The sequence below is a fragment of the Etheostoma cragini genome, chromosome 19 (assembly GCF_013103735.1).
Source record: "Etheostoma cragini isolate CJK2018 chromosome 19, CSU_Ecrag_1.0, whole genome shotgun sequence".
NCBI classification, from domain to species: Eukaryota; Metazoa; Chordata; class Actinopteri; order Perciformes; family Percidae; genus Etheostoma; species Etheostoma cragini.
Genome location: NC_048425.1, coordinates 5,400,727 through 5,415,163, shown reverse-complemented (window position 1 = coordinate 5,415,163; position 14,437 = coordinate 5,400,727). Strand labels below are relative to the sequence as shown.

At 40.2% G+C, this 14,437-nt stretch overlaps 1 protein-coding gene across 2 annotated transcripts in view; it reads right to left on the bottom strand.

Moving 5' to 3' along the window:
* Positions 1–14,437, bottom strand: part of si:ch211-168d1.3 (ras and Rab interactor 3) — a 28,634-nt gene that overhangs the window by 12,441 nt on the left and 1,756 nt on the right. The window contains exons 1-6 of one of the 2 annotated variants that reach the window (XM_034856449.1): positions 11,922–12,051; positions 3,220–3,363; positions 2,772–2,886; positions 2,478–2,550; positions 1,810–1,901; positions 24–199 (exon numbers count right to left, since the gene is read on the bottom strand). In XM_034856449.1, the coding sequence (XP_034712340.1) occupies positions 24–199; positions 1,810–1,901; positions 2,478–2,550; positions 2,772–2,886; positions 3,220–3,363; positions 11,922–11,927 (606 nt within the window). In that variant the 5' untranslated portion in view covers positions 11,928–12,051. Of the gene's footprint in view, positions 1–23; positions 200–1,809; positions 1,902–2,477; positions 2,551–2,771; positions 2,887–3,219; positions 3,364–11,921; positions 12,052–14,437 lie in introns of those variants that run through there. The other variant, XM_034856450.1, reaches the window with a different exon arrangement.

The following is a 14,437-nucleotide window of genomic DNA, read 5'->3' as shown; positions in this document are numbered from 1 at the left end:
ACCCCACAACCTTCACAACTAACCTTGCTAACCTCCAGCTGTAGGAAGAGCGGGTTGATAAAGCAGAGTTTGCCTGGTCTAACCCGGGTCAGCAGGGTACATCGCTCCTGGGCCATCTGACTCTGGTTGCCGCTGGTTGATGCAACAGGGTCCACCGGTCCGTTTTGGATATCTGAAGCAGTCGGTGCGCTCCAGAAGTCTAGTCCAGAAAGAAGAAGAGAGTTTGGATCCAGTCACAGTATCCAGTGCTGCAAAGAAGTAATTCTAAAATTATGTCTAACGGAGAGGGCTCTGTATTGTGATCTGATGTTTTTATTCTTTTAGCCAGATATACAGTATTTCTGCTAGGCCTGGAAGAGAAATATTGTGGAAGCCAAAGCTGTCAAAAAACAGAAAACCGGCAGCTTGTGGAGATATTTAAAAGCATATGAACCCTGTCCGAATGGCGGTGAATAGTTTAAGTTAATTTGGAATCATAATTGAATAAAGAATAACATTTCTTGTGATGTTAAGGGGCGGTAATCCACAAACACCCTGGTGGACACCGGTGGTCAGGGAAGCAGTACAACTGAAAAAGGAGTCTTTCCGCGATATGCTACCCCAGTTGGATTTAGAGGCAGTTGCAAGGTACCGAGGCTGCAGCCTCTGTTGTGAAAGACGCAAAGCAGTGGTTGTGGGAGAAGTTTGGAGAAGACATGGAGAAAGACTTTCGGTTGGCACCAAGGTGCTTCTGGAAAAACGTTTGCCACCTCAGGAGGGTGAGTTGGGGTGGGCTGAGGGGTTGCCGATTGGTGGGCTGGGGGATCTCATCACTGCTTTTTGCGGCTGATGTGACCTTCAGCACTCGATAGATCGGTTTGCAGCCGAGTGTGAAGCGGCCAGGATGAGGATCAGCACCTCTAAATCTGAGGCCATGGTTCTCAGCAGGAAACCGATGGTGTGCCAACTTCAGGTAGGGAATGAGTCCTTACACAGAGTGAAGGAGTTTAAATACCTCAGAGTCTTGTTCGCGAGTGAGGGGACAATGGAGTGGAGGATTGGTCGGAGAATCGGTACAGCAGGTGTGGTATTACATTCAATTTATTGCACTATTGTGACAAAAAGAGAGCTAAGCTAGAAGGCAATGCTCTCGATCTACCGGTCAGTTTTTGTTCCTACCCTGACCTATGGTCATGAAGGCTGGGTCATGAACGAAAGAACGAGATCCAAGGTACAAGGGGCTGAAATAGGTTTCCTCAGGAGGGTGGCTGGCGTGTCCCTTAGATATAGGGTGAAAGCACAGTCATCCGTGAGGAGCTCGGAGTAGAGCTGCTGCTCCTTAGCGTAAAAAAAAAAAAAGCGTAATTTCGGGCCTCTGGTAAGGATGCCTCCTGGTTGCGTCCCTAGGGAGGTGTTCCAGGCAAGTCCAGCTGGGAGGAGGCCTCGGGGAAGACCCACGACTAGGTGGAGAGATTATATCTCCAACCTGGCCTGGGAACGCCTCGGGATCCCCCAGTCAGAGATGGTTAATGTGGCTAGGGAAAGGGAAGTTTAATGTCCCCTCCTGGAGCTGCTGCCCCTGCAACCCGATGCCAGGTAAGCGAAGGAAGTTGTGTTAAAATAAAAAAATAAAAATGTTAATCATGAAACAACTATGCCTAACTTAAGTTAGATAGTTATCTACACAAATAATATGTGCAACTTTAACATTGATATGCTCTCTTAGTAATCATCTTAGTAAAGTATGTATTGTTATTTAGGGCAAGTGACAAAGTAAAGTACTTAGTAAATTCAGTTTTAAAAGGATGAGAGGTCTTTAATTTATTGTACCTTGGCCCATGTGTGAGATGGCCTCCAGCTGCCTGTGTGTTGTGGCTTTAGCAATGGCCTCTGGTAGCTCCAGTGGGAAGGGCAACACATCTCTGCAAACAAGAAAAAAATAGACACACAGAAAGAAATTAAATCAAACCCTGGGCATGTGCGTGGCTGTTGTGAGCCTCCATTTAAAACAAATCCAACCAAGGTCTAGGTTAGAGGACGCAATGTATAAAAGGACACCATACACACAACCCAGTGGCCATAAGATTTCCAAGTGTACTGCATGGCCAAACCTAACATCCACTCTTCTGGGAAGGCTATCTACAATATTTTGGAACCTGGCTAAAGAGTTTTGCTCCCATTCAGCCATAAGAGCATTATAGAGGCTGACCACTGATGTTGTGGCTCAAAGTCCAGTTAATCCCAAATGTGCAGTTCTTCTACACCAAACTGGAAAAACAATTTTATTATGCAGCTCACTTTGTGCACAGGGGCATATTCATGTTGTAACAGGAAAGAGCCTTTTCTAAACTGGTATCATAAAACCGAAACTGCCCTATTGTCTTATATATCATTGTGTGCTGTCAAATTAGGATTTCCCTTCATTGGAACTGGGGAAACCACGAAGAACATCCCAACTTACTTTTGCCCATAGATGTTTAGTTCAAATAAAACATCACCTGCTGATACAGTAGAAGGCCACCAGTCGACACAGGTCAGGGAAGGTGAGTGCTGAGCTTTCCAAGGCGAATGCTGGTTAGAGAAGAAAGAGTTTTATTGACAGCTAAAGGGGCAGTGGGAGACTTGTTACTATCTGACAGGAAATATGGCAACTGCAAATGCCATTTTCTCTGTCCCGCACCACTTCACCCAGTAAGTGTATGAACTGCACTGCACCACAAACGGTGAGCAATGTAGCGTTATTCGTATTACAGGTGGATAATGCGTGCTTATCTAGCTTGTTTTATACTCACTGGAGTCCTCCTCACAGATGAAGCACTCCTTAACAGAGGAGGCCCTTTTGTCGGCTGTCACTCTCAAACACAGCACCTTCCTCTGGCTGGAGCTGCATTTACGCACCAAAAAGGTCTGTGACCACCAACAGCCACCACAGAAACAAGAAAAAAACACAGGGATGTTAAAAATATAAACATATAAAGCCTCACAGGAGCTGTAGTTGTTGAATACAAAATGAGAACAAAATATTTGTTAAAATGATAAGGTGCTGAGGTTTTAAAGCGAATATGTTCCTATTCATTTAGATGTCTTCGGTCAAGACGAACAAATGTTTTCTTTCACTTTTGGGGAAATTGAAGCATATTTAGTTTCTTAAAAATTATCAGTGGGTCCTAAAATGTATTCATGCATTATTTTAACTGATGAGTTAGGTCACATGATAATCGATAATTGACATGTACACACCCCAACAGGCTCTCTGAGCAGGATATAGAGGGCAGAGTCCTGGCTGAGTGACAGCTGCAGCCACACAGGATGTGTGAGCAGCAGACGATCCAGGACGCTGAAGACCCTCTCAGAGCCTCGATGTGTACTGCCCATCTCCTGCATCTGAAACACATGTCCAAGGTTATTATTCAACAACCATCAGATGAGCTCTTTCTCTTTTTTATGCCTTATTGTCTATTTTCACAAAACAATTCACATTTTATTTACTGTTGTTAGCTTTATTTAGAAGATTAGTTTCCGATGTCTGTATTTCACACTGACTAAAACGTTGCCCACAAGGTCTTTATTCGACGTACTTATTTTCTTTTTGTATCTTTTTGTCAATGAGTTTACTTTAGGCTGCAAAGAGTACAATATACATGATATATACTACGTGAATGCAGTTTTCCCAGCCCAGACTGTGACCACAAAAGCTGAAGTGAAACCTACGCACTACGCAAGTGTACTTACTGTATACTGTGAAAAGTTGTCTGCGTAAAGGTGAACACATACATGTAGCTGTTCATACACAAACACTGCTAGCATTTTTTGTCGTCATTTAATTGATTTATTGCTAGGATCAAATGTTGTTGTTAGGCCCTATATTTTTTATGTTGAGGGCTGGAGGTAAAGAAGTAAAATGGACACTACTTTGAATATGTACAGTATATATACATATTATGGGTGAACAGGGGTGGCAAACAGGGTGCCCCATTAGCTTAAAAAGTAGGTTAAGATGAATTTCATATTACCACGTTCACAGTATGGCTCCCAGGCGCAGGGGACCTCTGTTGCATGTTAAACCCCTCTCTCTCCCCATGTTCCATGGGAGAATGAAATATAATCAGACTGTGACCGTATTACCACAAATCTGATTTGTGTCGGATTTGGATTGCCAAGTAAAATCCGATTTAATTCTACTTCTGTTTTTTCACTTCAAAAAGGCAAGTGTTTGGTTTCATTTCACACACAAATGCGGATTTTTGGTAACTTTTGTTGTTATTATTATTGTTATGCTTTTTTAGGATGTCTTATGCCTTTATTAGATGGCTATAGCAGAGAGATGACAGGAAATGAGTGAGGGAGAGAGATGCAACAAAGGTTTCCGGCTTGATTCAAACTGAGGATCTTATGGTTCATGGTCGGCATCTTAACCTGCTGGGTGAAGGTGGCTTTAACTTTAACAAAGTTTTTCTTCACCAAACTTCACTTCTAAGTTTTAACCATTTTAAAGCAGCTTTACATCCTCCTGTTCAATCTATAATCAAAGCATTGTTGCTTCAGTGGGCTGTACACCTCTCCTCCTTCTGTCTTCACTGTAACAGCAGAAAACTCAACATATTTCTGAAGAATTCAAGTGTTTGAAGCTACACTTTTTTGGAAAAGAAATGCACCTTTACATGTGCTTCAATCATTCACTTTGAACGGTGTGTTTTCCTTATTTTTGGCCCTTTAGTGTTAACATTCAGATAACAGATTTACTTTCTCTCTCTTTCTCTCAGATTGGCTTGCTGCTGGATGTCACACTGTGTGGGCTGATGGCGAACGCTTGTGAGCGTAGCAGCAGATGGTTGCCATAGCAACCTGGGCCTACACATCCTACCAGGCATTCCTACTCAGTGAAACACCCTTTCTCTGACAAGTTGGAGATGCGCATGCACACACATGCACACAGAAACACACACACAAGCACACACACAAGCACACACACAGGCACAGACACAAACTATTTTAAAAATATGACAGGTTGCCCAGGGTGCAGAGACTGGGAAGTCTTTTTTTCTCCCAAAGAAATATGACACTAAATAAATAATAAAGTGATGCCATTAATAATCAGTATTTTGTTGCTTCCTCCCTCACATTGGAGCACCAACGTTCATTTCCAAGCAAATCAGATGCAGCAGCCTGTTTCAGTGGTATTAGAGGAAGCATTATGAAATTATTGTTTTTTGTTCAAAAACACTTTTAAATTTTTCACATTTTTCATTACTCCCTGCCACTTATATATACTACTCTCCCCTCCTCTCAGGGAAACCAGTAATCTGTGAACCAATCTGCACTCTGAAGGACCCTTTGCAGATAATGGTAAAAAGCGTTAGAGGGGTTAGGAATCAAATACAGCAGACACCAATCAAAAGAAAAGGGTTTTATAAGGATCACAGGTTTGTTCTGAAAACTGTAAGGCTTGCCGAACTTTTTAATTCCAGTTTTAAAATTGACAGTTTTCTAAACCCAAACACCGCAACTGTCTGATTATAGTAAAGCAAATGTCTCTAGACAGGGCAGGCGTGTCGAGCTTTGGATTTCTCCACAAGCAGAAAAGGTGTGTGTATGTTTTAACGTAAGCTGTAAGCATGCTCAGATAACTATCTTGCTCCCTCTAGAAGGGCAGCTCGATTATTGAAAAAATCCCAATCACAATTATTTTGGTCAATATTGAAATCAGGATTAATTCACACGATTACCCGTTGACTTTTGGAACTTTATTTGAACTCCAAAAACAGTCAAGATCACAGATCAACAACAGTGAAAACACCTTGATCTGTGAAATTTCCCTTAATACATTTTTCTAATAGTTTTTCTAGATGATTCTGTTTTTGTGATCAAAGGATTTATTGCCATGTCATTTGTAATTTGCCTTGGTGGGTTTCTTACATCTGGGTTTTTCAAACATCATCAGTTAATTATCTTTCAGAGAAACTGATGTTTATCAATGGGACTCAAGTGTATGCTAATACATGAGAGGCACAAACTGGGCTAGTAGTAACCTAGCATTTCCTCCCAAGGCAAGGAGCAAGTTAGCTATCTCCGTTACTTTGTATTGTTACAGGTTAGGTTTATGTACCTGTTCAGGACTGTCACATCCACGGTGAATTGTGATAACAGATACTGTCTCGGTGGATATTTTAAACCCCTTTATAAGTTTTTGTCTTGAAATACGTCAGCTGGAATCATTAGCTTTTGCATTACCTTTTGCTTACTCTAGTTAGCTAAAGTTGATCAAATCTGCTAGTGACAATAGTTCAGACAATATTTTGAAGACGCATTGTTGAAAAAATGATAACCGATATTTTTGGAAACTGCATATGTCTCTTATGGAAAGTTTGAAAGGCGTAGCAACAGTAAATATGAGGGTCAGGGCTTAGCAAACTGTCACATCCAAATAAATAAAGCAGAGTATGACTTTTATCCGTTAAAGACACAGATCAGACATTCCTCACTTCAAAACAGACGCACTTCACATGAGCACTTCAAGTCAACAAGCATCATCATCTTCATGTTAGGAGTCAAATATTTTTTTTTTTATTTCAAGGTGTGCTTCACCAAATAAGCTGTGAATGTGAGTCAGAGTGGGCCTGGAGAGTCACCTCATTGTGTATTAGGAGCCAACCACCACGGAGATCCACAGTGCGATGACCCAACCGCACACACACACAACCACACAGGGCTATAAGGCAAGCAGAGAAAGAGAGAGAGAAAAAGGGAAAAAAAGAGAGCAAGACCCTGGTGTTTTGCTAGGCATTTCCAGGTTCGCCTTACATAAAATGCAACGCTGCCCACACACACAGAAAGACTTATGTAATTCCCTCAGAGAAAGACAGCCACACAGAGAGCGAGAAGACAAAATGATGAAAAGAGAAGAGAAAAGCCTTTACTGGAAATTAAAGCTGGGAAAGGAAATCACAACTTCAGTGGGCCTGTAGCACTCAGGTTCAAGCTAGCAGACTGGAAGTATAATAAGCAGAAGGCGACTTACACTGAATATCTAACGAGGAGTTTTTGCACCGGAGGGCAGCAGGAGGATAGACAAAGTCTGATTCCGCTAAACGTACTGACGACTCAACAAGTAGAGCTAGGGCAAACTTGTCTGGAGAGGGCTATAGGGAGTGGAGGGAGGAAAAGGAGTGCTGAGCCCAGTGTTGGGAATATGTGGGGACTTTTAGAGGAAAATGGAGTTTCCAAAAATTAGGTTCCCTCTTCTGGTAGACGTGCTTTGTGGAGGGCCAATGGCTTGTACAGGCAAATCTGGAGTGAGCATGTGTAGTGTCAACAATCAGTGGGCTGCTAATGGGTATTTTGGAAGGGGAACATCAGATTTTATTGTGCAAATGTTGACCGACTGCTGCAGAAAACCTGACTAGTTTACACCTTTTTACAGAAGAGATGAGAGATTTGGAAAGAGATGCAAAGCTGGACATAAGGACTGACCGACATGCTTGCTGAGCGACAGATGACAGATAGATAGAGTGACTCAAATAACAGGTATCAGTGTTGATTAGCCTCAAGATTCTCAAGGTGTTGGTACAAAAAATAATTTGTGCAGCCAGAGAATAAGTACGCAAAAAAACATCACTAGCTGTCACTCATTAGACAAGTGTCCAGTGACCAAGTTTTTTACAAAAGTAAAAGGGATTCAAGACAAAAACAGAATGCTTCGGGGCTGGAGGTGAAGCGGTGGTTATATTTACATAAATGAAGCTGAAGAGGAGGATGAGAAAAACACAGGATTTGAGGTTATCAGGAGAACAGTGTAGGACGAAAGAGATCACTGACAGTGAGCAGCTGCTCACCGGCAAACTCATTCTGGTGCAGATGGACGACACCATGGTGACCAGATTTGTCCACCTCCAGACCAGCGCCCCATCTGGTTACAGATAAGCACAGTGGCACCTCCAAGGGATCAATGGTTTCAACTATCTCAACAGTTTGTGCCACCTCCAGATGTTCGCTGATGATGGCTGAAGTGGAGTGAAGGGTTCTTGTACAAATTCACCTACTTGCAAAGTGCATGGAGAAGGAAAATCAGTCCTAAAGGGTATTGATCTTATTGGTTTATATTATTTTTTGACTTAATTTATTGGGAAATGGCCATCAGCAACGCAAAAATATATACACGATTTGAAGCCGAATGATAAATACGTATATGTTAATCTGGAAATGGTCCCTTAAAGGAAGAATTTAACATTTTCACTTTGCCTTCAACCTGCCTCCCCCCCTTCTAATCCTGTTTGTGATTTCCTACATTTCTCAAAATGACTTTCAGCAACCTCCACATGCACATGAACTTGTTATCAGCTAAGCACTTTGTGTAGGTGGATGTAGCCATAATGATAGAGATAGTAGGAGCAAAAGAGCGCTGGGTTCCAGTGGAAAAAAACGCTTTACACATCTTCTAGCTGAATTGCATTGTGGTCTCTTGAGGGTACAGCAAGAAGAAAAATGAATATCTCTGCCTCTTCTTAGATTATTTCTGATTAATATTGTGCGTAAAAATGACTCTAAAAAAGGCTGCTGATGTTTACGGCTGAGGAATTCTCATAAACTCAATTTTGGCTGCAATGGAAATATCTCAGTGATCAATCATCTGTGCTGCTCATCACATTTCGCCAGTTAGCCACAGCAACACAGAACGTAACTGAATAAATCCAGAGACCGTTGCATTTCAGAGACAGCAGCAGAGGGAGGATGAGGAGGAAACCGAATCCTCCACAACATCTCCCACCCCCTCAACACTGAGCTGATGCAGGCACACACACAGACACACACAGACACACACACACACACACACACAAACATACATCTCCAGCCTCTACTTCATCTTCCAACAGTCTTCACAACGTTTTTCTCCACAAATGTAACCTCCAGCCAACAAACGTGTAATGATAGCAATACTAAAAACAGACAACAATGTCGTGCACTTTGCTCGTTGTCACATTCTACATACGGTATTCCCATCTGGAGATTTTGATAAGCAGGTAGTTAGCAAAGCACTTATCCAGCCACTCATTTATTTTCTTCTATTTTGATATTTGTATATGCACGTGGTTTTCTTAAAGATTGTAGATATTTATATATGTTACTTACTTCTTTCTTACGTATGTATATTCCTAATTTATTTTTCATCTTTTTTGCATACCCACATGATGCTGTAATTAAATAAACCCGCTGGGGATTTAAAAAAAGGTGTGTCTTCTCTTAATCCACACATTCTTCATACTTATCATCCAACCATGATATAGTGTCATGTCTACACATTTAAAACAATCTCCCTACTTTACAACAGCTTTCATTTCACTGCCAGGGTGTACTTTACCTATTTTACTTTTGTGCATCAAATTTAAACTTACTCATACATACCACTTATGGAAAAAAGTCATATTTAATTCATATTCAAACTGTCTGTCTCACGCACACACACACACACACACACACACACACACACACACACACACACACTTCACCTATAAATATAACACGCTGTTACTTATTTCTTGTCAGAAATGTCAAAATTACAATAAACAGACAAAGTCCCTTCCCTTCTGGTAGACTACCATGGGCCCTAATCATAGACTGTATATTATTAACAGTCTATGGCCCTTATAGATGGATCTAATAGCAGATCCATGGACCTCATTTGGGAAAAATCTGAAGGGTAGGAGACTGTGAGAGAAGTAGAAGAAGAAATTAGTTGATCCCCTTTGAATTAAACCATGATTTACACATAGATGTTCTTTCATTTCAAAGATAATTGTGCAAGTCAAGAAAGTCTCAGTTTGTTGTAAAACTGTTGAAGTATTAGAGTGTGAAAATACGTGATTGAAAAGACTACTCACCCAAACTAGCACAAGTGACATCTTGCTGAAGCTACGATTTTAACAGTCTATGGCCTGTACCGGAATGTAAAGTTACTCACACACTCAACAACAGGTCTTGCTCATTCGTTCTCTTTCCGGCTGATCAAAAGTCGCTAGATAAAACACATCAGATGAAGTTAGGTGTGTTGTGGAACATAGCTAAGCTAGTTAGCTAGCGTGCAAGGTGGCGGATATTGTGCGAGACGAGAGATGTAGGCTAGTTCACTGAGTGGTTTAACACAAAACTAAGTAGTCCTACAACAAACCTACGAAAACATGTGACTTTGTTTACTTGCAAAATTGTCTTTTAAGTGGAGAAACATTAAGTGTGCAATTCATTGCTCAATTCAAACGGGACCATCAACAGCTGGGCGCGGGAACCTCCTGGAGTTTTGTTGTCGCTGTGAGGTTGGAGATGCCAGTGGGCAGATGGAACTGTTCACTTCAACAGCTCTCTTTAGATACCAGCTTAAACCTTATTAAGCAAGTTTCTCTAAGATTAAAAAACAACATGCAAAATAGTAGTTTTTAACACATTAATGAGCAGTTGTTGTTACCTCCCAAACAGCCAACTTTGTCAAAGCAACAACGGTATACTTATTATTCATTTCTATTTATCATGCCAATTACAAGCATCAGACTGTAAAATCTTTTATTTTGCAGAAGAGTGACCATGACTATGGCTAAGTATAGCCAGCAGCCCATCAGTGCATGCGTAGGATGACTAATGGAACAACATAATTGCAGTGGGCTATAAGTATCCACAGGGGGCAACAGTGGACACGGGGGCATGCTGACTGATGGCAGGTGTCCGATTTGATGCCTGCTGCAAAAGCGGTGGCTCTCGGGGCCAGTGACAAGGAAGTGAGAGCTGTGTGTTACTCAGTGTGTGCTTGTTTGTCTGGTTGCGTGTGTATGACGAAGTTGTACAAAGGCATTAGCGTGAGTCAGAAGTAACACTGGGACTGAAGGAGAGAAGAAGGGCTGTTAGCATAACTGTGAATATTCATAATTTTAGAAGCATATCAGTACGGTGATTCAGAAGGGACTTTATCACAAATAGTTCTGTCAGACCACTGGTGCGCGTGGTGGTGTGTACAAGACACAGAGAGAGATGCTACAGTGCATCCATCATGATGTCATAAAATATTTAAACTGCCTCTTAGTGCTAGTCTTGACTTGATTTGTCTCTGCAGTCTGACACTGAACTTAACTGAAACAACTCTGAAACAACCTTTTGCTTAGATATTTTAACTTTCGGTCTACATAAAAATCACAAAATGTTGCTCTTTTGTCAGAGATCCCATGAAGCAAATATTGGGGTCCGATGGTTTTTTGGTTGGCCCACACAAAATGAGCTTGTAATAACAAGTCGAGGCCCACAGTTAATGCTGGGCAATATTATTTAGACTACTTTAAAAGATGCTATAAATATGTACAAATGTATTTATCTATTTTATTTTATCTTAACAATAAACAACAACTTATCAAATGACTACTTGCAACATTAGATAACTAGGGGAGGGGTTGCTCATATCAGTTAATCGTTAGCGTTAGCCAGCTAACTCAGCTCGACACAAGTGTGTTAGCATCTTTTTTTTAAAGATTATTTTAGGGCATTTTAGGTCTTTATTTGACAGGACAACTGAGGAAATGAAAGGGGGATTGACGTGCAGGAAAGGGCCATAGGTCGGAGTTGAACCCGGGCCCGCTGAGTCGGGGAGTAAACCTCTAAATATGGGCGCCCGCTCTACTAGCTGAGATATCCGGGAGCCCGTGTTAACATGCTTTTAGCTGACAGGTTACTTTTCCACCAATGACTTCACTATTACTACCCTTACTGACAGTTATTTTCAGCAAAAAAGAACTCTACACTACCTGCTCAGCACTAAACAGCAGACGGGCAGCTTTAGTAGGCCTAAGTAACATTAGCGTTACCGAGTGAAGCATTTAGCTAGCTAGCTAGCTAACGTTAATTTCCCTTAGGAGTTGCTCTGTAAATAGAGATCAACAAAGAGATAAAATGAGAGTAAATATTAGACTTACATTCATCAGGTGGCCGCAAACACGTCTCCATATACTTCATAAACTCCTTTTATTTCTTAAGTCACTAAGTCTCTTTTCTCCCCATGTTTTTGAGCTTTCGTGAAGGCTCCACTTGACTTGCAATTCCAAATCCGTCCAACTGAACAGGTTATCCAATCTGGCATTCAGTTTTGAAATTTCTCTCACAATAAGCCAAGGAAACTTGCCAGAACAACAATCTAGTTCCAATCTATCCACTTGTCTCCTGTGAAAACTGAAACTTTTTCCAAGATGCTGTCACTTGTTACTGTCAATTTTCAAAAGACAAAACAACTGCAATACTCTCTCCATGCTGTCAGTTTTTATACTTATTTTTAATAAAAACAAGAGTGGATGCTGAAAACCAGCCTCAATGGCTCAGAAATATTCACAATTTTAAGAAAAAAAGAGGTACAGAACAATGTAAATATTTCTTAAATCACAAGTTAAATCTTAAAAACAATAATTAATGTACTTAAAAAAAAATTGTTAACGTTATCCTGCCTTTCCTGATGCGTTTTGACCTCTGGACTGTGTGAATCAGAGTGTGACTAATGATGGGTCGGCATGGGGAGCACTTTACACAAAATGTTATTTTTGTAAAGGACTGTTAGGTTGTCAAAGGTTTTACATCAGTGAGAGTGAACAATACCTCTTAAGAAACGAAGTGCTTTTTAAAGTATTTTGGGGATGTTTGAAGTAGATATTTAAAAAAATCAGGGTCCACACAGGTGTCCAAGACTTTGTGTTCATTTCCAGTTTAACTGCTTTTCGAGTTTAATAATCTTTAGAGTCAAAGATTTACTTTCTATGAATTAGATAAGATCACTTAAAAACCAAAGATGTTGGTTCCAAAGACAAACCCTAAAACAGGATAATAACACCTAACAGGACAATGGGTAAAAAGACAAAATATGAAAAACTCTTATTTTGCCCATTTGACTTTGACCGTTTGTGTTACATTTGGACATTATTTCTTTTTTCAGGCCTCACATAGCTTTCTACACAATATGAATCTCCTGAGCGTAGTCTTGACAATGACAATGAGGAATCACTTTCATCCTCCATTTTTATATTGTGTTAGAGTGACCACAAGAGGACAAAAGCCGGCATTAATGCTGTACACTCTGAAGGGGCCGGGGAGGGAGGGTGGCTAGTCGGACCTCCTCCATTCCGAGCTTTCTTTCATCAACTCTTTTGAATGTGTAAACCTTTCTCTAATCTTTTCACCAAGGGATGTCTGGCTCCAATCACATTGTCTACATCGGAGCATTTGTCCTACCAGACTTGCCTCAGAAAAACACGAAAATAAGCCTCAGGAAAATAGAAAACGCTCTGGTAAAGAAACATACCTCCATATAACATTAGTGTTTTAAGTAAATTCAGACTATTACGACACAACTGATTTAGTCATAGTACCTAAAAATGTTGATGTTTGGAAACAAAAAATGAATTCTGTGAGCGGTGAGGAAATGAGGGAAAGTTAATGGTGTTTACAACCATTCTGCAAAAAATCTGAATCAAAAAACAAAATCTGCAAGCGTAGCTTTCCTCTAACCTAAACTGTGTATGTGCATCTCAAATATGCCAGATGGTAATCTTCACATTGTATATATCACTTTCTCAATGGTATGGCCGTGATCAAACCCATAGGTTTCTGTCTTATCTGTGCATTAGATATTGTACTTTTACTCTCTGCATTGGAGGTGGGTGGAAAGAGATGGTGTGGAATACGAATGAAGTAAAAAAAAAATCCAAAGACACATATGCTTTATTATACAGGTCTGTTAATTTTATTTCGACCTCCTGTAGGTTTTTCTTTATAGTATGTAACTTTTAATTACTAGGACATGTTTCATTCGACTTTTATTCATACAGGGTGGTCGAATGAGAGCACAGGCAAAACAAAAAACTGTAAGAGTGTGGATAAAGAATGAGGATTACATAAAAAATGACAACAGAGCTGATTGCAACAATATACATGACATGACAACCTTAAAATTCTCCATTTCCCAGATGTAATGTGGCACTAATTATGAGGAAAATAAGGGAAAATAATCTACTTTGTATCTTTTGGTAAGTTTTTATTGTTAGTCATTGTTTTGGTTTATTAGCTACACATTCTTAATAACTCAGATTCTTAACAATTCTTTAACTGACTAAAAGTCCACTTGGTAACCAAGGAAATATGCATTCATAACTTAAGTTTATGCTTCACTATACCAAATGAACAATTTCTCATATACCCCAGATTTGTTTGTTTGTTCCAACTTAAATGTCCCTTTTCAAAGAAAGAGTTGAAAATTATTGTATAGAAAATTATTAAGAAAATATCCTGAAAATAGCAGGAAAGTATCATACCCATAAAGTAAACTGTTTTTTTAGTAATAAGATCATTTCATAGTTACTATTAAACAATAATATGACTGTAGTACAACAGTGCAGTTAGGACTTTAAAAAAAAGCTGAAAACTAACTGAAACATTTCACAGTCCTGAC